The following is a 20,394-nucleotide window of genomic DNA, read 5'->3' on the forward strand; positions in this document are numbered from 1 at the left end:
GGGCCCTAATAAGGGGAAGAGAGGAGGCAGAGAGGGGGACCAGGGCCCTAATAAGAGGAAGAGAGGAGGCAGAGAGGGGGACCAGGGCCCTAATAAGGGGAAGAGAGGAGGCAGAGAGGGGGACCAGGGCCCTAATAAGGGGAAGAGAGGAGGCAGAGAGGTGGACTAGGGCCCTAATAAGGAGAAGAGAGGAGGCAGAGAGGGGAGACCAGGGCCCAATAAGGGGAAGAGAGGAGGCAGAGAGGGGACCAGGGCCCTAATAAGGTGAAGAGAGGAAGCAGAGAGGGGGACCAGGGCCCTAATAAGGGGAAGAGAGAAGACAGAGAGGTGGACCGGGCCCTAATAAGGGAAAGAGAAGAGGCAGAGAGGGGGGACCAGGGCCCAATAAGGGGAACAGAGGAGGCAGAGAGGGGGGACCAAAGCCCTAATAAGGGGAAGAGAGGAGGCAGAGAGGGGGACCAGGGCCCTAATAAGGGGAAGAGAGTAGGCAGAGAGGGGGACCGGGCCCTAATAAGGGAATGAGAAGAGGCAGAGAAGGGGACCAGGGCCCTAATAAGGGGAAGAGAGGAGGCAGAGAGGGGGACCAGGGCCCTAATAAGGGGAAGAGAGGAGGCAGAGAGGGGGACTAGGGCCCTAATAAGGAGAAGAGAGGAGGCAGAGAGGGGGACCAGGGCCCTAATAAGGGGAAGAGATTAGGCAGAGAGGGGGACCAGGGCCGTAATAAGGTGAAGAGAGGCGGCAGAGAGGGGGACCAGGGCCCTAATAAGGGGAAGAGAGGAGGCAGAGAGGGGGACCAGGGCCCTAATAAGGGAAGAGAGGCGGCAGAGAGGGGGACCAGGGCCCTAATAAGGGGAAGAGAGGAGGCAGAGAGGGGGACCAGGGCCCTAATAAGGGGAAGAGAGGAGGCAGAAACGGGGACCAGGGCCCAATAAGGGGAAGAGAGGAGGCAGAGAGGGGGCCCAGTGCCCTAATAAGGGGAAGAGAGGAGGCAGAGAGGGGGACCAGGGCCCTAGTAAGGTGAAGAGAGGAGGCAGAGAGGGGGACCAGGGCCCTAATAAGGTGAAGAGAGGAGAAGAGAGGAGGACCAGGGCCCTAATAAGGGGAAGAGAGGAGGCAGAGAGGGGGACCAGGGCCCTAATAAGGGGAAGAGAGGAGGCAGAGAGGGGGACCGGGCCCTAATAAGTGAAAGAGAAGAGGCAGAGAGGGGGACCAGGGCCCTAATAAGGGGAAGAGAGGAGGCAGAGAGGGGGACCAGGGCCCTAATAAGGGGAAGAGAGGAGGCAGAGAGGGGGACCAGGGCCCTAATAAGGGGAAGAGAGGAGGCAGAGAGGTGGACTAGGGCCCTAATAAGGAGAAGAGAGGAGGCAGAGAGGGAGACCAGGGCCCTAATAAGGGGAAGAGAGGAGGCAGAGAGGGGGACCAGGGCCCTAATAAGGTGAAGAGAGGAAGCAGAGAGGGGGACCAGGGCCCTAATAAGGGGAAGAGAGAAGACAGAGAGGTGGACCGGGCCCTAATAAGGGAAAGAGACGAGGCAGAGAGGGGGACCAGGGCCCTAATAAGGGGAACAGAGGAGGCAGAGAGGGGGACCAGGGCCCTAATAAGGGGAAGAGAGGAGGCAGAGAGGGGGACCAGGGCCCCTAATAAGGGGAAGAGAGTAGGCAGAGAGGGGGGACCGGGCCCTAATAAGGGAATGAGAAGAGGCAGAGAAGGGGACCAGGGGCCTAATAAGGGGAAGAGAGGAGGCAGAGAGGGGGGACCAGGGCCCTAATAAGGGGAAGAGAGGAGGCAGAGAGGGGGACTAGGGCCCTAATAAGGAGAAGAGAGGAGGCAGAGAGGGGGACCAGGGCCCTAATAAGGCGAAGAGATTAGGCAGAGAGGGGACCAGGGCCGTAATAAGGTGAAGAGAGGCGGCAGAGAGGGGGACCAGGGCCCTAATAAGGGGAAGAGAGGAGGCAGAGAGGGGGGACCAGGGCCCTAATAAGGGAAGAGAGGCGGCAGAGAGGGGGGACCAGGGCCCTAATAAGGGGAAGAGAGGAGGCAGAGAGGGGGACCAGGGCCCTAATAAGGGGAAGAGAGGAGGCAGAAACGGGGACCAGGGCCCTAATAAGGGGAAGAGAGGAGGCAGAGAGGGGGGACCAGGGCCCTAGTAAGGTGAAGAGAAGAGGCAGAGAGGGGGACCAGGGCCTAATAAGGGGAAGAGAGGAGGCAGAGAGGGGGACCGGGACCTAATAAGGGGAAGAGAAGAGGCAGAGAGGGGGGACCAGGGCCCTAATAAGGGGAAGAGAGGAGGCAGAGAGGGGACCAGGGCCCTAATAAGGAGAAGAGAGGAGGCAGAGAGGGGGACCAGGGCCCTAATAAGGTGAAGAGAGGAGGCAGAGAGGGGGACCAGGGCCCTAATAAGGTGAAGAGAGGAGGCAGAGGGGACCGGCACCTAATAAGGGGAAGAGAGGAGGCAGAGAGGGGGACCAGGGCCCTAATAAAGGGAAGAGTGGAGGCAGAGAGGGGGACCGGGCCCTAATAATGTAAAAGAGAAGAGGCAGAGAGGGAAACCAGGGCCCTAATTAGGGGAAGAGAGGAGGCAGAGAGGGGGTCCAGGGCCCCAATAAGGAGAAGAGAGGAGGCAGAGAGGGGGACCAGGGCCCCAATAAGGGGAAGAGAGGAGGCAGAGAGGGGGACCAGGGCCCTAATAAGGTGAAGAGAGGAGGCAGAGAGGGGGAGCAGGGCCCTAATAAGGGGAAGTGAGGAAGCAGAGAGGGGGACCAGGGCCCTAATAAGGGGAAGAGAGGAGGCAGAGAGGGGGACCAGGGCCCTAATAAGGGGAAGAGAGGAGGCAGAGAGGGGGACCAGGGCCCTAATAAGGGGAAGAGAGGAGGCAGAGAGGGGGACCAGGGCCCTAATAAGGGGAAGAGAGGAGGCAGAGAGGTGGACCAGGGCCCTAATAAGGAGAAGAGAGGAGGCAGAGAGGGAGACCAGGGCCCTAATAAGGGGAAGAGAGGAGGCAGAGAGGGGGACCAGGGCCCTAATAAGGTGAAGAGAGGAAGCAGAGAGGGGGGACCAGGGCCCCAATAAGGGGAAGAGAGAAGACAGAGAGGTGGACCGGGCCCTAATAAGGGAAAGAGAAGAGGCAGAGAGGGGGGACCAGGGCCCTAATAAGGGGAACAGAGGAGGCAGAGAGGGGGGACCAGGGCCCTAATAAGGGGAAGAGAGGAGGCAGAGAGGGGGGACCAGGGCCCTAATAAGGGGAAGAGAGGAGGCAGAGAGGGGGACCGGGCCTAATAAGGGAATGAGAAGAGGCAGAGAAGGGGACCAGGGCCCTAATAAGGGGAAGAGAGGAGGCAGAGAGGGGGACCAGGGCCCTAATAAGGGGAAGAGAGGAGGCAGAGAGGGGGACTAGGGCCCTAATAAGGAGAAGAGAGGAGGCAGAGAGGGGGACCAGGGCCCTAATAAGGGGAAGAGATTAGGCAGAGAGGGGACCAGGGCCGAATAAGGTGAAGAGAGGCGGCAGAGAGGGGGACCAGGGCCCTAATAAGGGGAAGAGAGGAGGCAGAGAGGGGGGACCAGGGCCCCAATAAGGGAAGAGAGGCGGCAGAGAGGGGGGACCAGGGCCCTAATAAGGGGAAGAGAGGAGGCAGAGAGGGGGACCAGGGCCCTAATAAGGGGAAGAGAGGAGGCAGAAACGGGGACCAGGGCCCTAATAAGGGGAAGAGAGGAGGCAGAGAGGGGGCCCAGTGCCCTAATAAGGGGAAGAGAGGAGGCAGAGAGGGGAACCAGGGCCCTAGTAAGGTGAAGAGAGGAGGCAGAGAGGGGGACCAGGGCCCTAATAAGGTGAAGAGAGGAGAAGAGAGGAGGACCAGGGCCCTAATAAGGGGAAGAGAGGAGGCAGAGAGGGGGACCAGGGCCCTAATAAGGGGAAGAGAGGAGGCAGAGAGGGGGACCGGGCCCTAATAAGTGAAAGAGAAGAGGCAGAGAGGGGGACCAGGGCCCTAATAAGGGGAAGAGAGGCGGCAGAGAGGGGGACCAGGGCCTTAATAAGAGGAAGAGAGGAGGCAGAGAGGGGGACCAGGGCCCTAATAAGGGGAAGAGAGGAGGCAGAGAGGGGGACCAGGGCCATAATAAGGGGAAGAGAGAAGGCAGAGAGGGGGACCGGGCCCTAATAAGGGAAAGAGAAGAGGCTGAGAGGGGGACCAGGGCCCTAATAAGGGGAAGAGAGGAGGCAGAGAGGGGGACCAGGGCCCTAATAAGGGGAAGAGAGGAGGCAGAGAGGGGGACCAGGGCCCTAATAAGGGGAAGAGAGGAGGCAGAGACGGGGACCGGGCAATAATAAGGGAAAGAGAAGAGGCAGAGAAGGGGACCAGGGCCCTAACAAGGGGCAGAGAGGAGGCAGAGAGGGGGACCAGGGCCCTAATAAGGGGAAGAGAGGAGGCAGAGAGGGGGACCGGGACCTAATAAGGGGAAGAGAGGAGGCAGAGAGGGGGACCAGGGCCCTAATAAGGGGAAGAGTGGAGGCAGAGAGGGGGACCGGCCCTAATAAGGTAAAGAGAAGAGGCAGAGAGGGAAACCAGGGCCCTAATTAGGGGAAGAGAGGAGGCAGAGAGGGGGACCAGGGCCCCAATAAGGAGAAGAGAGGAGGCAGAGAGGGGGACCAGGGCCCTAATAAGGGGAAGAGAGGAGACAGAGAAGGGGACCAGGGCCCTAATAAGGGGAAGAGAGGAGGCAGAGAGGGGGACCGGGACCTAATAAGGGGAAGAGAAGAGGCAGAGAGGGGGACCAGGGCCCTAATAAGGGGAAGAGAGGAGGCAGAGAGGGGGACCAGGGCCCTAATAAGGAGAAGAGAGGAGGCAGAGAGGGGGACCAGGGCCCTAATAAGGTGAAGAGAGGAGGCAGAGAGGGGGACCAGGGCCCTAATAAGGTGAAGAGAGGAGGCAGAGAGGGGGACCAGGGCCCTAATAAGGGAAAGAAATGAGGCAGAGAGGGGGACCAGGGCCCTAATAAGGGGAAAAGAGGAGGCAGAGAGGGGGACCAGGGCCCTAATAAGGGGAAGACAGGAGGCAAGGAGGGGGACTGGGCGCTAATAAGGTAAAGAGAAGAGGCAGAGAGGGGGACCAGGGCCCTAATAAGGGGAAGAGAGGAGGCAGAGAGGGGGACCAGGGCCCTAATAAGGGGAAGAGAGGAGGCAGAGAGGGGGACCAGGGCCCTAATAAGGGGAAGAGAGGAGGCAGAGAGGTGGACTAGGGCCCTAATAAGGAGAAGAGAGGAGGCAGAGAGGGAGACCAGGGCCCTAATAAGGGGAAGAGAGGAGGCAGAGAGGGGGACCAGGGCCCTAATTAGGTGAAGAGAGGAAGCAGAGAGGGGGACCAGGGCCCTAATAAGGGGAAGAGAGAAGACAGAGAGGTGGACCGGGCCCTAATAAGGGAAAGAGAAGAGGCAGAGAGGGGGACCAGGGCCCTAATAAGCGGAACAGAGGAGGCAGAGAGGGGGACCAGGGCCCTAATAAGGGGAAGAGAGGAGGCAGAGAGGGGGACCAGGGCCCTAATAAGGGGAAGAGAGTAGGCAGAGAGGGGGACCGGGCCCTAATAAGGGAATGAGAAGAGGCAGAGAAGGGGACCAGGGCCCTAATAAGGGGAAGAGAGGAGGCAGAGAGGGCGACCAGGGCCTAATAAGGGGAAGAGAGGAGGCAGAGAGGGGGACTAGGGCCCTAATAAGGAGAAGAGAGGAGGCAGAGAGGGGGGACCAGGGCCCTAATAAGGGGAAGAGATTAGGCAGAGAGGGGGACCAGGGCCGTAATAAGGTGAAGAGAGGCGGCAGAGAGGGGGACCAGGGCCCTAATAAGGGGAAGAGAGGAGGCAGAGAGGGGGACCAGGGCCCTAATAAGGGAAGAGAGGCGGCAGAGAGGGGGACCAGGGCCCTAATAAGGGGAAGAGAGGAGGCAGAGAGGGGGACCAGGGCCCTAATAAGGGGAAGAGAGGAGGCAGAAACGGGGACCAGGGCCCTAATAAGGGGAAGAGAGGAGGCAGAGAGGGGGACCAGGGCCCTAGTAAGGTGAAGAGAGGAGGCAGAGAGGGGGACCAGGGCCCTAATAAGGTGAAGAGAGGAGAAGAGAGGAGGACCAGGGCCCTAATAAGGGGAAGAGAGGAGGCAGAGAGGGGGGACCAGGGCCCTAATAAGGGGAAGAGAGGAGGCAGAGAGGGGGACCGGGCCCTAATAAGTGAAAGAGAAGAGGCAGAGAGGGGGACCAGGGCCCTAATAAGGGGAAGAGAGGCGGCAGAGAGGGGGACCAGGGCCTTAATAAGAGGAAGAGAGGAGGCAGAGAGGGGGACCAGGGCCCTAATAAGGGGAAGAGAGGAGGCAGAGAGGGGGACCAGGGCCATAATAAGGGGAAGAGAGAAGGCAGAGAGGGGGACCGGCCCTAATAAGGGAAAGAGAAGAGGCTGAGAGGGGGGACCAGGGCCCTAATAAGGGGAAGAGAGGAGGCAGAGAGGGGGGACCAGGGCCCTAATAAGGGGAAGAGAGGAGGCAGAGAGGGGGACCAGGGCCCTAATAAGGGGAAGAGAGGAGGCAGAGAGGGGGACCAGGGCCCTAATAAGGTGAAGAGAGGAGGCAGAGAGGGGACCAGGGCCCTAATAAGGTGAAGAGAGGAGGCAGAGAGGGGGAGCAGGGCCCTAATAAGGGGAAGTGAGGAAGCAGAGAGGGGGACCAGGGCCCTAATAAGGGGAAGAGAGGAGGCAGAGAGGGGGACCAGGGCCCTAATAAGGGGAAGAGAGGAGGCAGAGAGGGGGACCAGGGCCCTAATAAGGGGAAGAGAGGAGGCAGAGAGGGGGACCAGGGCCCTAATAAGGGGAAGAGAGGAGGCAGAGAGGTGGACTAGGGCCCTAATAAGGAGAAGAGAGGAGGCAGAGAGGGAGACCAGGGCCCTAATAAGGGGAAGAGAGGAGGCAGAGAGGGGGACCAGGGCCCTAATAAGGTGAAGAGAGGAAGCAGAGAGGGGGACCAGGGCCCTAATAAGGGGAAGAGAGAAGACAGAGAGGTGGACCGGGCCCTAATAAGGGAAAGAGAAGAGGCAGAGAGGGGGACCAGGGCCCTAATAAGGGGAACAGAGGAGGCAGAGAGGGGGACCAGGGCCCTAATAAGGGGAAGAGAGGAGGCAGAGAGGGGGACCAGGGCCCTAATAAGGGGAAGAGAGTAGGCAGAGAGGGGGACCGGGCCCTAATAAGGGAATGAGAAGAGGCAGAGAAGGGGACCAGGGCCCTAATAAGGGGAAGAGAGGAGGCAGAGAGGAGGACCAGGGCCCTAATAAGGGGAAGAGAGGAGGCAGAGAGGGGGACTAGGGCCCTAATAAGGAGAAGAGAGGAGACAGAGAGGGGGACCAGGGCCCTAATAAGGGGAAGAGATTAGGCAGAGAGGGGGACCAGGGCCGTAATAAGGTGAAGAGAGGCGGCAGAGAGGGGGACCAGGGCCCTAATAAGGGGAAGAGAGGAGGCAGAGAGGGGGACCAGGGCCCTAATAAGGGAAGAGAGGCGGCAGAGAGGGGGACCAGGGCCCTAATAAGGGGAAGAGAGGAGGCAGAGAGGGGGACCAGGGCCCTAATAAGGGGAAGAGAGGAGGCAGAAACGGGGACCAGGGCCCTAATAAGGGGAAGAGAGGAGGCAGAGAGGGGGCCCAGTGCCCTAATAAGGGGAAGAGAGGAGGCAGAGAGGGGGACCAGGGCCCTAGTAAGGTGAAGAGAGGAGGCAGAGAGGGGGACCAGGGCCCTAATAAGGTGAAGAGAGGAGAAGAGAGGAGGACCAGGGCCCTAATAAGGGGAAGAGAGGAGGCAGAGAGGGGGACCAGGGCCCTAATAAGGGGAAGAGAGGAGGCAGAGAGGGGACCGGGCCCTAATAAGTGAAAGAGAAGAGGCAGAGAGGGGGGACCAGGGCCCTAATAAGGGGAAGAGAGGAGGCAGAGAGGGGGACCAGGGCCCTAATAAGGGGAAGAGAGGAGGCAGAGAGGGGGGACCAGGGCCCTAATAAGGGGAAGAGAGGAGGCAGAGAGGTGGACTAGGGCCCTAATAAGGAGAAGAGAGGAGGCAGAGAGGGGAGACCAGGGCCCTAATAAGGGGAAGAGAGGAGGCAGAGAGGGGGACCAGGGCCCTAATAAGGTGAAGAGAGGAAGCAGAGAGGGGGGACCAGGGCCCTAATAAGGGGAAGAGAGAAGACAGAGAGGTGGACCGGGCCTAATAAGGGAAAGAGACGAGGCAGAGAGGGGGGACCAGGGCCCTAATAAGGGGAACAGAGGAGGCAGAGAGGGGGACCAGGGCCCTAATAAGGGGAAGAGAGGAGGCAGAGAAGGGGACCAGGGCCTAATAAGGGGAAGAGAGGAGGCAGAGAGGGGGACCAGGGCCCTAATAAGGGGAAGAGAGGAGGCAGAGAGGGGGACTAGGGCCCTAATAAGGAGAAGAGAGGAGGCAGAGAGGGGGACCAGGGCCCTAATAAGGCGAAGAGATTAGGCAGAGAGGGGGACCAGGGCCGTAATAAGGTGAAGAGAGGCGGCAGAGAGGGGGACCAGGGCCCTAATAAGGGGAAGAGAGGAGGCAGAGAGGGGGACCAGGGCCCTAATAAGGGAAGAGAGGCGGCAGAGAGGGGGACCAGGGCCCTAATAAGGGGAAGAGAGGAGGCAGAGAGGGGGACCAGGGCCCTAATAAGGGGAAGAGAGGAGGCAGAAACGGGGACCAGGGCCCTAATAAGGGGAAGAGAGGAGGCAGAGAGGGGGACCAGGGCCCTAGTAAGGTGAAGAGAGGAGGCAGAGAGGGGGACCAGGGCCCTAATAAGGTGAAGAGAGGAGAAGAGAGGAGGACCAGGGCCCTAATAAGGGGAAGAGAGGAGGCAGAGAGGGGGACCAGGGCCCTAATAAGGGGAAGAGAGGAGGCAGAGAGGGGACCGGGCCCTAATAAGTGAAAGAGAAGAGGCAGAGAGGGGGACCAGGGCCCTAATAAGGGGAAGAGAGGCGGCAGAGAGGGGGACCAGGGCCTTAATAAGAGGAAGAGAGGAGGCAGAGAGGGGGACCAGGGCCCTAATAAGGGGAAGAGAGGAGGCAGAGAGGGGGACCAGGGCCATAATAAGGGGAAGAGAGAAGGCAGAGAGGGGGACCGGGCCCTAATAAGGGAAAGAGAAGAGGCTGAGAGGGGGACCAGGGCCCTAATAAGGGGAAGAGAGGAGGCAGAGAGGGGGACCAGGGCCCTAATAAGGGGAAGAGAGGAGGCAGAGAGGGGGACCAGGGCCCTAATAAGGGGAAGAGAGGAGGCAGAGACGGGGACCGGGCAATAATAAGGGAAAGAGAAGAGTTCAGAGAAGGGGACCAGGGCCCTAACAAGGGGCAGAGAGGAGGCAGAGAGGGGGACCAGGGCCCTAATAAGGGGAAGAGAGGAGGCAGAGAGGGGGACCGGGACCTAATAAGGGGAAGAGAGGAGGCAGAGAGGGGGACCAGGGCCCTAATAAGGGGAAGAGTGGAGGCAGAGAGGGGGACCGGGCCCTAATAAGGTAAAGAGAAGAGGCAGAGAGGGAAACCAGGGCCCTAATTAGGGGAAGAGAGGAGGCAGAGAGGGGGACCAGGGCCCCAATAAGGAGAAGAGAGGAGGCAGAGTGGGGGACCAGGGCCCGAATAAGGGGAAGAGAGGAGACAGAGAAGGGGACCAGGGCCCTAATAAGGGGAAGAGAGGAGGCAGAGAGGGGGACCGGGACCTAATAAGGGGAAGAGAAGAGGCAGAGAGGGGGACCAGGGCCCTAATAAGGGGAAGAGAGGAGGCAGAGAGGGGGACCAGGGCCCTAATAAGGAGAAGAGAGGAGGCAGAGAGGGGGACCAGGGCCCTAATAAGGTGAAGAGAGGAGGCAGAGAGGGGGACCAGGGCCCTAATAAGGTGAAGAGAGGAGGCAGAGAGGGGGACCAGGGCCCTAATAAGGGGAAGAAAGGAGGCAGAGAGGGGGACCAGGGCCCTAATAAGGGGAAAAGAGGAGGCAGAGAGGGGGACCAGGGCCCTAATAAGGGGAAGAGAGGAGGCAAGGAGGGGGACTGGGCGCTAATAAGGTAAAGAGAAGAGGCAGAGAGGGGGACCAGGGCCCTAATAAGGGGAAGAGAGGAGGTAGAGAGGGGGACCAGGGCCCTAAAACGGAGAAGAGAGGGGGCAGAGACGGGGACCAGGGCCCTAATAAGGGGAAGAGAGGAGGCAGAGACGGGGACCAGGGCCATAATAAGGGGAAGAGAGGAGGCAGAGAGGGGGACCGCGCCCTAATAAGGGAAAGAGAAGAGGCAGAGAGGGGGACCAGGGCCCTAATAAGGGGAAGAGAGGGGGCAGAGAGGGGGACCAGGGCCCTAATAAGGGAAAGAGAAGAGGCAGAGAGGGGGACCAGGGCCCTAATAAGGGGAAGAAAGGAGGCAGAGAGGGGGGACCAGGGCCCTAATAAGGGGAAGAGTGGAGGCAGAGAGGGGGACCAGGACCCTAATAAGGGGAAGAGAGGAGGCAGAGAGGGGGACCAGGGCCCTAATAAGGGGAAGAGAGGAGGCAGAGAGGGGGACCGGGCCCTAATAAGGGGAAGAGAGGAGGCAGAGAGGGGGACCAGGGCCCTAATAAGGGGAAGAGAGGAGGCAGAGAGGGGGACCAGGGCCCTAATAAGGGGAAGAGAGGAGGCAGAGAGGGGGACCAGGGCCCTAATAAGGGGAAGAGAGGAGGCAACCATCGGTTGGTATTTATCTCGTTTTCTAGACTCTCCCTAATTGCACATGGTATTGAAACGCAGACATATCTCTGTGTTTGTTTGTGTGGACGTCCAGACACTTCTTGCCTGACGGACACACTTCAGTCTCGAGTGTCTCGGCTAAGCAGCTCGGTGAGAGCTAGAAACGTTGCTCTAATTAGTGGGAGCCAAGCGCATCTCTTCGACCGACAATGAGGGCCTGTAAGTGGCTTGGTTCACAAGGCTCACTCAGTGTTGTGGGTGTCACTGTCCTGAGGAGGATTGCCTGGAATGGTGTTTTCTATTTAAATGTAGGGTAAAACAGTGAATAAAGCCTTATATTGCCTATTAGAAATGGTTTGCCAGAGTAGGCCTACTAAGTTCCAGGTTTGACAATTCTGAATGAGGAGCAAAACCCTTATTTTGTTACTCAATCAAATGTATTTATAAAGCGCTTTTTACATCAGCCTATGTCACTAAGTGCTTTACAGAAACCCAGCCTAAAACTCGAAACAGCAATCAATACAGATGTAAAATTGTTATTCAGGCTTTAGCTCCACATTTAACGTTTATCTGATGTTCTGTGCACAGAAATAGCCCAAATTCTCTCTCATAGCATGAACTGATGGATGGTTTGATGCACTTAAAGAAAAAGGTTTTATTTCTAACGAATTTTTGAATGGAGATCAAGTTATTAATTGAGATATAAATTAGATTCCACATTGAGTGGGACCATGACTCCTGCAGAATCCTATTCAACTTCTCCTACTGGCTCTTTCTCTCACTCTCTCTTTTCACTGAAACCCATGAGATGGAGAGTAGCCACTGCAGCTGCTATTCACATGAACGAGATAATTGGAAATGAAAAGTCACTGCGTGGCATTATGTTGTCTGCAGGATCATTGTTCATTTTTCCATCGCCATTGAAAACTATATTGAGGACCCGAGTGTTTCTATTCAGTTTTGGTATTCAGGATCTGTTGCCTGGTTACGAATAAAGGAGGAAATCACCCACTGTATTGGCCAAGATGGGCCGCAAGCCGGCCCTGTGCAACAATGCAACTTTTGTAAAAAGGCGTTGATACAACAAGTTAATGACGCTTGTTCAACAAAACATTAATGGACTTCTTCACGGTATAATATGGACTGTGAATGAGAGGGGGCTGCCTCAGCAAAGCACATTAACACGTTTGTGTGTTTTTGTTTCAGAGAAACTCAAAGCACTGTGTCCCACTCCCCCCATAAGATAAGAAAAGTATTGTCAGAATAGAAACCTGTGCCATATGGTTCTTATGGTATCCCTAATAACTAACAGCCTAACAGTTTATTGGTCACAAACAAGCAAAGGTCTGGTTTATCTTCCCACTAACAAGGAAAATATCAACAGCTAATATGTGGAGGACTAAGCAGTGTGCATTAATTCCTAAAGTGTGATTTATTACTAATTTGATCTTCATTATAATTAATGGGCACATAATTAATTGCCACATCAACATGACTTGAATAGGGCTGAATGGAGTAACTGCTGAATGATTATATCGTTTGCACACAACATGGGAGAGGGAACTCATTGCAGTGGGGCCCTCTGAGCTTTATGGATTTCTGACATTCTTTTCAAACTCAGACGTTTCGTTTTTAAGGGGGTAATTTGATAACGGTCCCATTTGCTGCAGACGCTTTTTAACTGAAGCGGACAAAGCTGTAGTCCTGTCACTCCAAGCAGAACAAAAAGAATCAAAGGATTTTTACCTTAAATGGACTAATTTTCTTCTTGAATTATGAAAGTAATGGCTAGGTAACAGCCTGTGCTCTGTACCCGACGGCTTAATGCCTGCTAAACCCTTCCACGTGGCTCGACTGGTCGTGGCAATTAGAGCTCATTATAGCCTCATAAAGGATCTCATTTGTGGGATTACTTAATAGACAATGAAATTTTATCGTGCAGAATTATGGAAAAATAATATTGGAGCTAGGATGGTGTGATGAGGGCGCGCGCCACACATCATTCCGCCTGGTTTGTCCTCTCTCTCTCTCTGGAAACTGTTCTCCGTACCATAACAACCCATTGCGCTTCTCATGTCATACACTGTGTTCACTTTATTATAGCAATTACAGTCTGCGTGACTGACGTGTTTGTTTTCTGTCATTTATACCTGTATTAAGTCATATTCTAATTCGTTTAAAGATGCCAATTAAAATCGTATGAGCACCGGTCACCCACTGGTTGCTTCCCCAAATTAAGCAGAAAAAACAGACAACGAATTGACCATGTTCCCTTCCCTTATACGGCTAATTTACACGTAGAGCAAACAGTTGTGAATCCCACAAAATATAATTGTATGATCTTGGATATATAGGCCTAGTTTCATTGGAAAATGTATAGCCAACGTAGTGCGGTTTATAGTCCAGTTTTACCTCAATGTTGCAATCCTTAAACTGAACTCTTGTATGCATACTTGTCCTTTGCTCAAGAGACTGAATGGATGTTTACGCTTGTAATGTTTGCACAATTAAACTTCGGAAACCGCGCACGCCGCTAGCTTCCATGCGCTCTGTCTGGAGGTTCGAGGCGTTAGTCCGCAGATGAAAGTAGAAGGTAAACCAACTGGTGACCCGCCTGGAGATCAAACTCGCTAATTATTGTCACAAGATAAGGGATTAACGCATTTCTGAAATAGCTGCCTGTTTACCCGGCAGAAACCCAGCGTAATAAACACTTTCTAATTTAATTCTAATCACTATTGAATAGTCACAACCCAGACAGAGGCATTCATAATTCTTTAATTGCTGGACCTGAAATCTTTACCAAAGGGACGCATCCAGGGTATGATTATACTGCAATTATATTTAGTCCAGGTAGTCACGAGATTTACAACTTCAAATCGCATTTCCACAAATAAACTCTCACACAGAAAAGTAGATTGACTCTTATTGTCACAATATACAAGGCTTGGGCCATACAATTATTTCAATTATGAAGTAATTATCTAAGCATAGTTTGCTAATTAATTGGGATTTAAAACAAAACGAATAAGCAACTGGAGGCATTACGCTGGTTTGAATGCCTGCTAATAGAGAGCTCATTGTTTAGGCCAACAGTGTTATGGACGATCAAGTCTGGTAACAAACAGTACAAGAACCATCACCCATAGGCTACCCAAGGCAACTGCTCACATTGTAGATAATGCATGTGTTTTGTATGTGAGTTTGCTGAGAGCTACAGTATATTCAGAGGCTGGAGATTAATTGATATGATAATAGAGGTTGGTATGGGGCATGGGGCTTTTCAACTCCAATAGGCTATTGCAGATGCCTGTGATCAATTTTAGCTATAGAGGCCTACTATTATATGAACATATGTAGCCTATCGGTCAAAGTTCCCATTTGAATCGATCATGAACAGGTGTACAGACAATTTTTGGAACACGTCAATGTTACATCTGAATTGACCATATACACTGACTGTACAAAACATTAAGGACACCGGCTCTTTCCATGATACAGACTGATCAGGTGAATCCAGGTGACAGCCATGATCCCTTATTGATGTCACTTGTTAAATCCACTTCAGTGTAGATAAAGGAGAGGAGACAGGTTAAAGAAGGATTTTTAAGCCTCGAGACAATTGAGACATGGATTGCGTATGTGTGCCATTCAGAAGATGAATGGGCAAGACAAAAGATTTAAGTGTCTTTGAAGGAAGTATGGTAGTAGGTGCCAGGCCACTGGTTTGTGTCAAGAACTGCAATGCTGCTGAGTTTTTCCACGCTTAACAGTTTGCCATGTTTATCAACAATGGTCCACCACCCAAAGGACATCCAGCCAACTTGACACAACTGTGGGAAGCGTTTGAGTCAACATGGACCAGCATCCCTATCGAACCCTTCGATACCTTGGAGACTCCATCGCCTGACGAATTTAAGCTGTTTGTTCTGTTGCTATTCCTTAATCAATGCAACCGTTTAAATTAATGTAAAATAGGATTGTTGTTTAGATAAAATATGGATTTTTATATTTTAAATATAATTTTCTTCATCAAATTACATTACCGCACAGAAACAACATATTGCATGAGATGTGGGCACTATTGTCTCAGGCAGCTGATGATGCTATAGATAAACTTTGCTTCTCTACTCATATTATCTTTTTTGGGTGACTTGTTATTAACATGACTTTTCACTACACTGGGGGTAAATGAGCGAATGTGGAGATTTTGATTGGAAGTTCTCTGAGAAATCACGTGGTTTGAGCCCCTTGCAGTATACTGAAGCCCTTGGAGCCGGCTGCGCACGTGGGTGACGCTAGGGCCAGCCCTCTCCGGGGTCCCTTTTGTTTAACCATCAAACATAAGGACCTTCCGAGATCCTGAGGGCTTCAGATGAGAAACGGTCAACATCTTGTGCAAGGACCAATACTGACTGACCGCTTATCGTTCTGCAGCCATGTCTAGATCCTTTTATGTCGACTCTTTGATTATCAAGGACACCGTGCGACCCGCGCCTCTAAACGAGCATCCCGGACAAGACTTCTTCATCCCCATCAGCATGCATTCGCCCACCATGATGACGGTCAACGCGCCGGTGTGCCCATCCAGGAAGACCGGTACTTTCTGTGTCTGCCCGGTTTGCGTCACGTCCCATCTCCACTCTCCCCGCGGCGGCATTTCGATGCTGAAGAGTCAGTTCCCGGGAGCAGAGCCCCAATATTGTCAGAGGATATCACACCACCAACAGTCTCCGGCGCTGGGACACGCACCTGTCTGCACGCCTACGTACAGCGTCACTGACCCCAGGAGGTACCACTGTCTCTCCATAGGTAAGAATATGTTGTGCTCTCTGAACACCATTCAACGCAATGTAACAACATGTCAATTCAACCTTTGAAATTAGAGCAACATATCTTAATTGCACCACATATATTATGCGTAATTGAATAGACTAGTACGAAATAACAAATACGAAATAACAAACATTATAATGTTTCTTGCATAAAGTATGTAGTGCACTGTTAGAAATGTGAATAGAACAATTATGTGGCTAAATCGTTGTGCTGTCTCCATCAGGCGCCTCTGAGAGCAATCACATCCAGAATGGCAAAAGGATGCGTACGGCTTTCACCAGCACGCAACTATTGGAACTGGAGAGAGAGTTCTCCTCCAACATGTATCTTTCCCGGCTCAGAAGAATCGAAATTGCGACGTATCTGAACCTCTCGGAGAAGCAGGTGAAAATCTGGTTCCAGAACCGGAGGGTGAAACACAAGAAGGAGGGCAAGGGCACACAGAGGAGCGCGCACAGCGGTTGCAAGTGCGCAAGTGGTCACACGGACTACCCGAGGTCTGAGGACGAGGAATCTTTATCCCCTGCATCAGCGTCAGAGGAGAAAGAGATCTCCCCAATCTGAGGCCATCTCCCACTATACATACTTCCATTACACTACTTGCATAGTCTACCCTGGTTCAACACGGATTCAGCAATACTAGACGACCTCATGGCCATGATATGCTACTTCCAGTCTGAGAAGAAGTATTGGGAATATCTTTGGTTGTTCCCTCTGGTTAAATCGTGTAGGCCTATTTGTCCTTCGTTTTATGTTAACTGTCCAATATGAACAAATTGTGAATACATGTTTTATTTGTTAAAACATTTAGAAACAGAAATGTAATGTTGTATCATTCAGGGTTCAACCAACGTCAAAGTTGTACATCCTCAGTAGTTGTCATACAATGCTTGGTATCTTTCCTCTTCCATGTGATTAGATAAATATAATATTTATCCGATGTGGCCATGACGGCTGTTGATCTACTCTGTTTCACATCTGATTTATCCACGTGAATTTGTATGTGCTTTGTAGACTATTATGTAAATAATATGTATATTTGTATTTATTTTAATAAAACTTTGGTGAGTTGTATCTCAGACAAAAATGGATGTGCTATGTTTTTTGACCAGTTGGCAGGTGTATCTTTGATTCAGCCCTTAAAGGCTATTGTTTGAGCTTTTGTGTTTGAATGATATAATTGTCAAGAAATCAACGTTAAGTCTGTATTTTGAGTAAATAGTCAATTTAATATAATAATTACACAAATCTTCTCATGAGACCATTTCAAGGGACACATTAATGTCATCATATGCAGGTGATCAGAGACACTAATATAAACAGTATTAGATTTACATCCACGTTTACCGTCATTTACAGCCAAATGCATATACTGTACTCTTTTTAAGATGATCAAGAATAGATTAATAGTTTTATAAATCTTGACATTTTCTGTCTGTTCCTAGAGCTGGCTTTGACAGTGCCCTGTTCGGGTTAACCATGTTACAGGTTATATTGAGTCCCTCTCTGATTAGGTAACAGGTTGATAAAAGATGACAGCAAGGAGTGCATTACCTGTTAATGAACTATACTGGCACTTAATTAAAGAGTTAAGTTGATGTTGTCTATACTTAACAACTCTCTGACTCTCTCTCTCTCTCTCTCACACACACACACAAACACACTCCCATTCCCCCAATCATAAGGAGAAAAGAAAAATAGTCCGAAAATAAAAGCTGTGGCCTATGAACCATATGGTATGCCTAATGGCTAAAAGCATAACTTTAGGGGGTCAGTTTTAGATTATTACATTAGATCTGAGTTTCAGTTGAATTATTGTCAATTTATTCTCTGGTGCATTTAAAAAACAGTATTTACATCTCAGTATATTCGTATAGCCTGACAATAGCCAAAATAGGTAATTATAAAAAGTTATAACACATTATGGCATTAGAGAAAAACGAACATGTAGCCTAACCTATACTGACCATATTTAAACTCAGACTCTAATAAAAGACTAATAAAAAAATTGGTATTCTGAAATGAAATAGAGCCTAATAAAAAAAAATACATATTTCCATTTGTTTTAAGTAGCCTACATTAGTTATTATAATGATGATGCTATTATTATTATTATTAGTAGTAGTATTGTTATTATTATTATTATTAATACCATCATTATTATGACGTTATTATTGTTACCTGGACTTTATTTAGAGGCTATATGAAGTACTAGGCCCATAATGTATCCTGGCCACAAAGCCCTACCCGATTAAGCCCAGGGCTAAACCGGGGTAATACCCTCTATCATCCATGTTATGTTCGCTTTTGAAGAGATTTTGCTTGTCCAAAATGAGTTTAATTGCAGTTTCAGTCCCACGTTGGCTGATTATGCTGCAATTCCTTCGAAACCACAGAACAACGATATATAGAACTGGGCAAAGGCTTTGACAGGTTAGATTGTCCTGTCTTGGGACTCGCATTTAGCAGTGGACCCCCGACGGCTGCAGACTCTGCGGCCTTTGAAGAGACAGCTACAGGGTTCCTCTGAGCGCGAGAGAACGATTTAGTCACTGTTTCATTAAGCACTAGTTGAACCTTTCAACTTATGGTAAATTGAGGGGGCATGCTGAAATAGAAGGACTGCGTAAGAAGGGCGATAGGAAATTAGCTAACGGTTAATTTAACTCGTTTCAGTCGGAGTTTGGGATACATTCCTAATTGAGAGGGGAAGCAGGTGAAGTTTTGGTCCCACGCAGGCCCATTCAGACCGGGAATAAATGGTCTCTTTTCACATCCCGCTGGTGATCATATATTATTGAGCGAAAGCAACCTAATGAATATATATTGAAGTTCCTATTAATCGAATTAGATTTTACCCCTCGCAGGTGTGAAAGTGAAAGACCACCAGCCCATTAAAACCGACTGACAATGGAGCTAACTGCAGTTTTGGGAAAGTCTCCCCCTTTTCAGACCGATGGGCCCTGACCTCGAACTGTCAGTCCGCTATAATAGCCTGAAGCTCATGTGTATTATACCTTCAGGCCATGGCAAGACTAGCTGGGGAGACAAAGTAAACTCTCAAAAACACTATCATAGTAGACGTATAGGACAGTCGCGTTTTTGGCTAAAATCAAAAGAAAAGCAATAGCATGAAGCAGTTGCCCCAATTCGTGTGGCATGACTTTCATACTTTTCATTTGCATGGTCGATTTATAAAATGTGTTAATAGAAAAGTAATGCAATTATAGGTCTAAAGCCTAAACCGTCACTCACCCCAAAATATTGTGGAATGTAAAATTGAGACATTGTTACTTTGGATGAGGTATGAGGCCTGTTCAAATACAATAGCCACCAAAACCAGCACTCCAAAGACGATATAATTACTATTGAAAATGTGGCAATTACGCATTACAAAAGACAATTAATACGACTGCTTTTCACCAGTGTGCAGCTGCTGTCTCGTGTGGAGATATAAGAGCAAACTCAAGTGTCAATGAGAAAAGGAGAGAAAAAGTTTTGTCTTTGCCTGCGGAGACCTCTGCTTTGGTCATGAATCTGCAAGTACAATTTTGGCCCTCGATAAATGTGACAACTCTTCTGAGTCCAAGTGCTTCGAGTGGCGATGAATCATCCCGCCCTGGTAAAGGCAGGGGTCCAGGAGTGTCCAGTGAGTTGCTTGTTTCAAATGATGATGAAACTGTGAATTCTGGACACGTGCCCCATCAATGCCGTCTTTGGTGACTTAATCTAGTGGGAGCCCGGTCACCACACAATATGTGCCATGAGCTTTTGTCATGCTCTTCAGAATAGGCCTTTTCTAAAATGTCAACCACTTTAAAATCCATTATTTTGTTGGGTTAGAGCGTGCCTCTTAAATCATCAACTGCATTTAGTCGCTGAATGAATGAATATAGCTCTCCGAAACAGAGGACAACGAACTGAATATGACGATATATATCCTTGAAATATATATACATTTCACAAAGGCCCATGCAAAATAATAATTATATCTTAAACACATTTTTTATGGAGAGTAATGTAGGCTTAGCCCAAGTGCCTTATGAATAACTATACCACCGCATTATAGAGATGTTATAGGCCAATTATTCGATTCAGTTGTATCTCTATCATAATGGCACGGGTGTATGTGTGTGTTTGTGTGTGTGTTTGAGTGTCTGTGTGTGTTTGTGTATGTGTATGTGTATGTGTATGTGTATGTGTGTGTGTGTGTGTGTGTGTGTGTGTGTGTGTGTGTGTGTGTGTGTGTGTAACAGCATTACTAATCACTGCCCTACTTACATATGTTTCAAGTAGTTCCATAAAAGCAGCCAGTGTTATTTTATCAGCTAAGCCAGAATGACAGCGTTACATATTTACAAAGGAAATAAATTATACACCCACTTGATTACGAAAGGTGGCCGAAGTACATGCCATGCCACAAGTCATATTGAACTCATGCATTTGAATATGCTTCTGTCTAATTCCACCTGACACAATAGAAACGTTGTGTGCCTCCAAGAATCTGTCCTTGTCGAAATAATATTTATGTAAATATAAATATTATTTCATTCAGCAAATATGGAACATGGTGGGTTATGTAACCATAAGCGATTGTAGTGCTCCAGTTTGCACCTGTTACCTAAGAAATATGTTAAAAGATCGAAATGTTTCATGTTTCAGGTTAAAGATGAGGATAAAGTAAGTTTCATGTTCTCTTTTATTTGTGATTCATTCCCCTCTGGAAATAACAGGTTCAACTTTGCACCAGTGCAAACTTTGGTCAATCTGGCCCACAGCCAGTTATGAGTTGTGTCAGTCACGTGACTAGGGATAGGTATTCACTCATAGGTGCACTCCAAGTTGTGGCCTC

General features: G+C 50.6%; 1 protein-coding gene across 1 annotated transcript; it reads left to right on the forward strand.

The window, feature by feature from the left end:
* Nucleotides 1-15,050: 15,050 nt before the first annotated feature.
* LOC106560354 (GS homeobox 2) lies at nt 15,051-16,629 on the forward strand. The gene is made up of 2 exons (XM_014123191.2): nt 15,051-15,518; nt 15,766-16,629. The coding sequence occupies exons 1-2, from the start codon at nt 15,146-15,148 to the stop codon at nt 16,104-16,106; spliced, it is 714 nt and encodes a 237-aa protein (XP_013978666.2). The 5' UTR covers nt 15,051-15,145; the 3' UTR covers nt 16,107-16,629.
* The last annotated feature ends 3,765 nt before the right edge of the window (nt 16,630-20,394 follow it).

The sequence above is a fragment of the Salmo salar genome, chromosome ssa10 (assembly GCF_905237065.1).
Source record: "Salmo salar chromosome ssa10, Ssal_v3.1, whole genome shotgun sequence".
NCBI lineage: Eukaryota > Metazoa > Chordata > Actinopteri > Salmoniformes > Salmonidae > Salmo > Salmo salar.

Excerpts from the sequence above, each read along its gene's own strand:
- LOC106560354 (XM_014123191.2), top strand. The coding sequence starts at position 15,146 with ATGTCTAGATCCTTTTATGTCGACTCTTTGATTATCAAGGACACCGTG. Across the intron at positions 15,519-15,765 it reads GTACCACTGTCTCTCCATAG|GCGCCTCTGAGAGCAATCAC; the intron begins GTAAGAATATGT and ends TGTCTCCATCAG.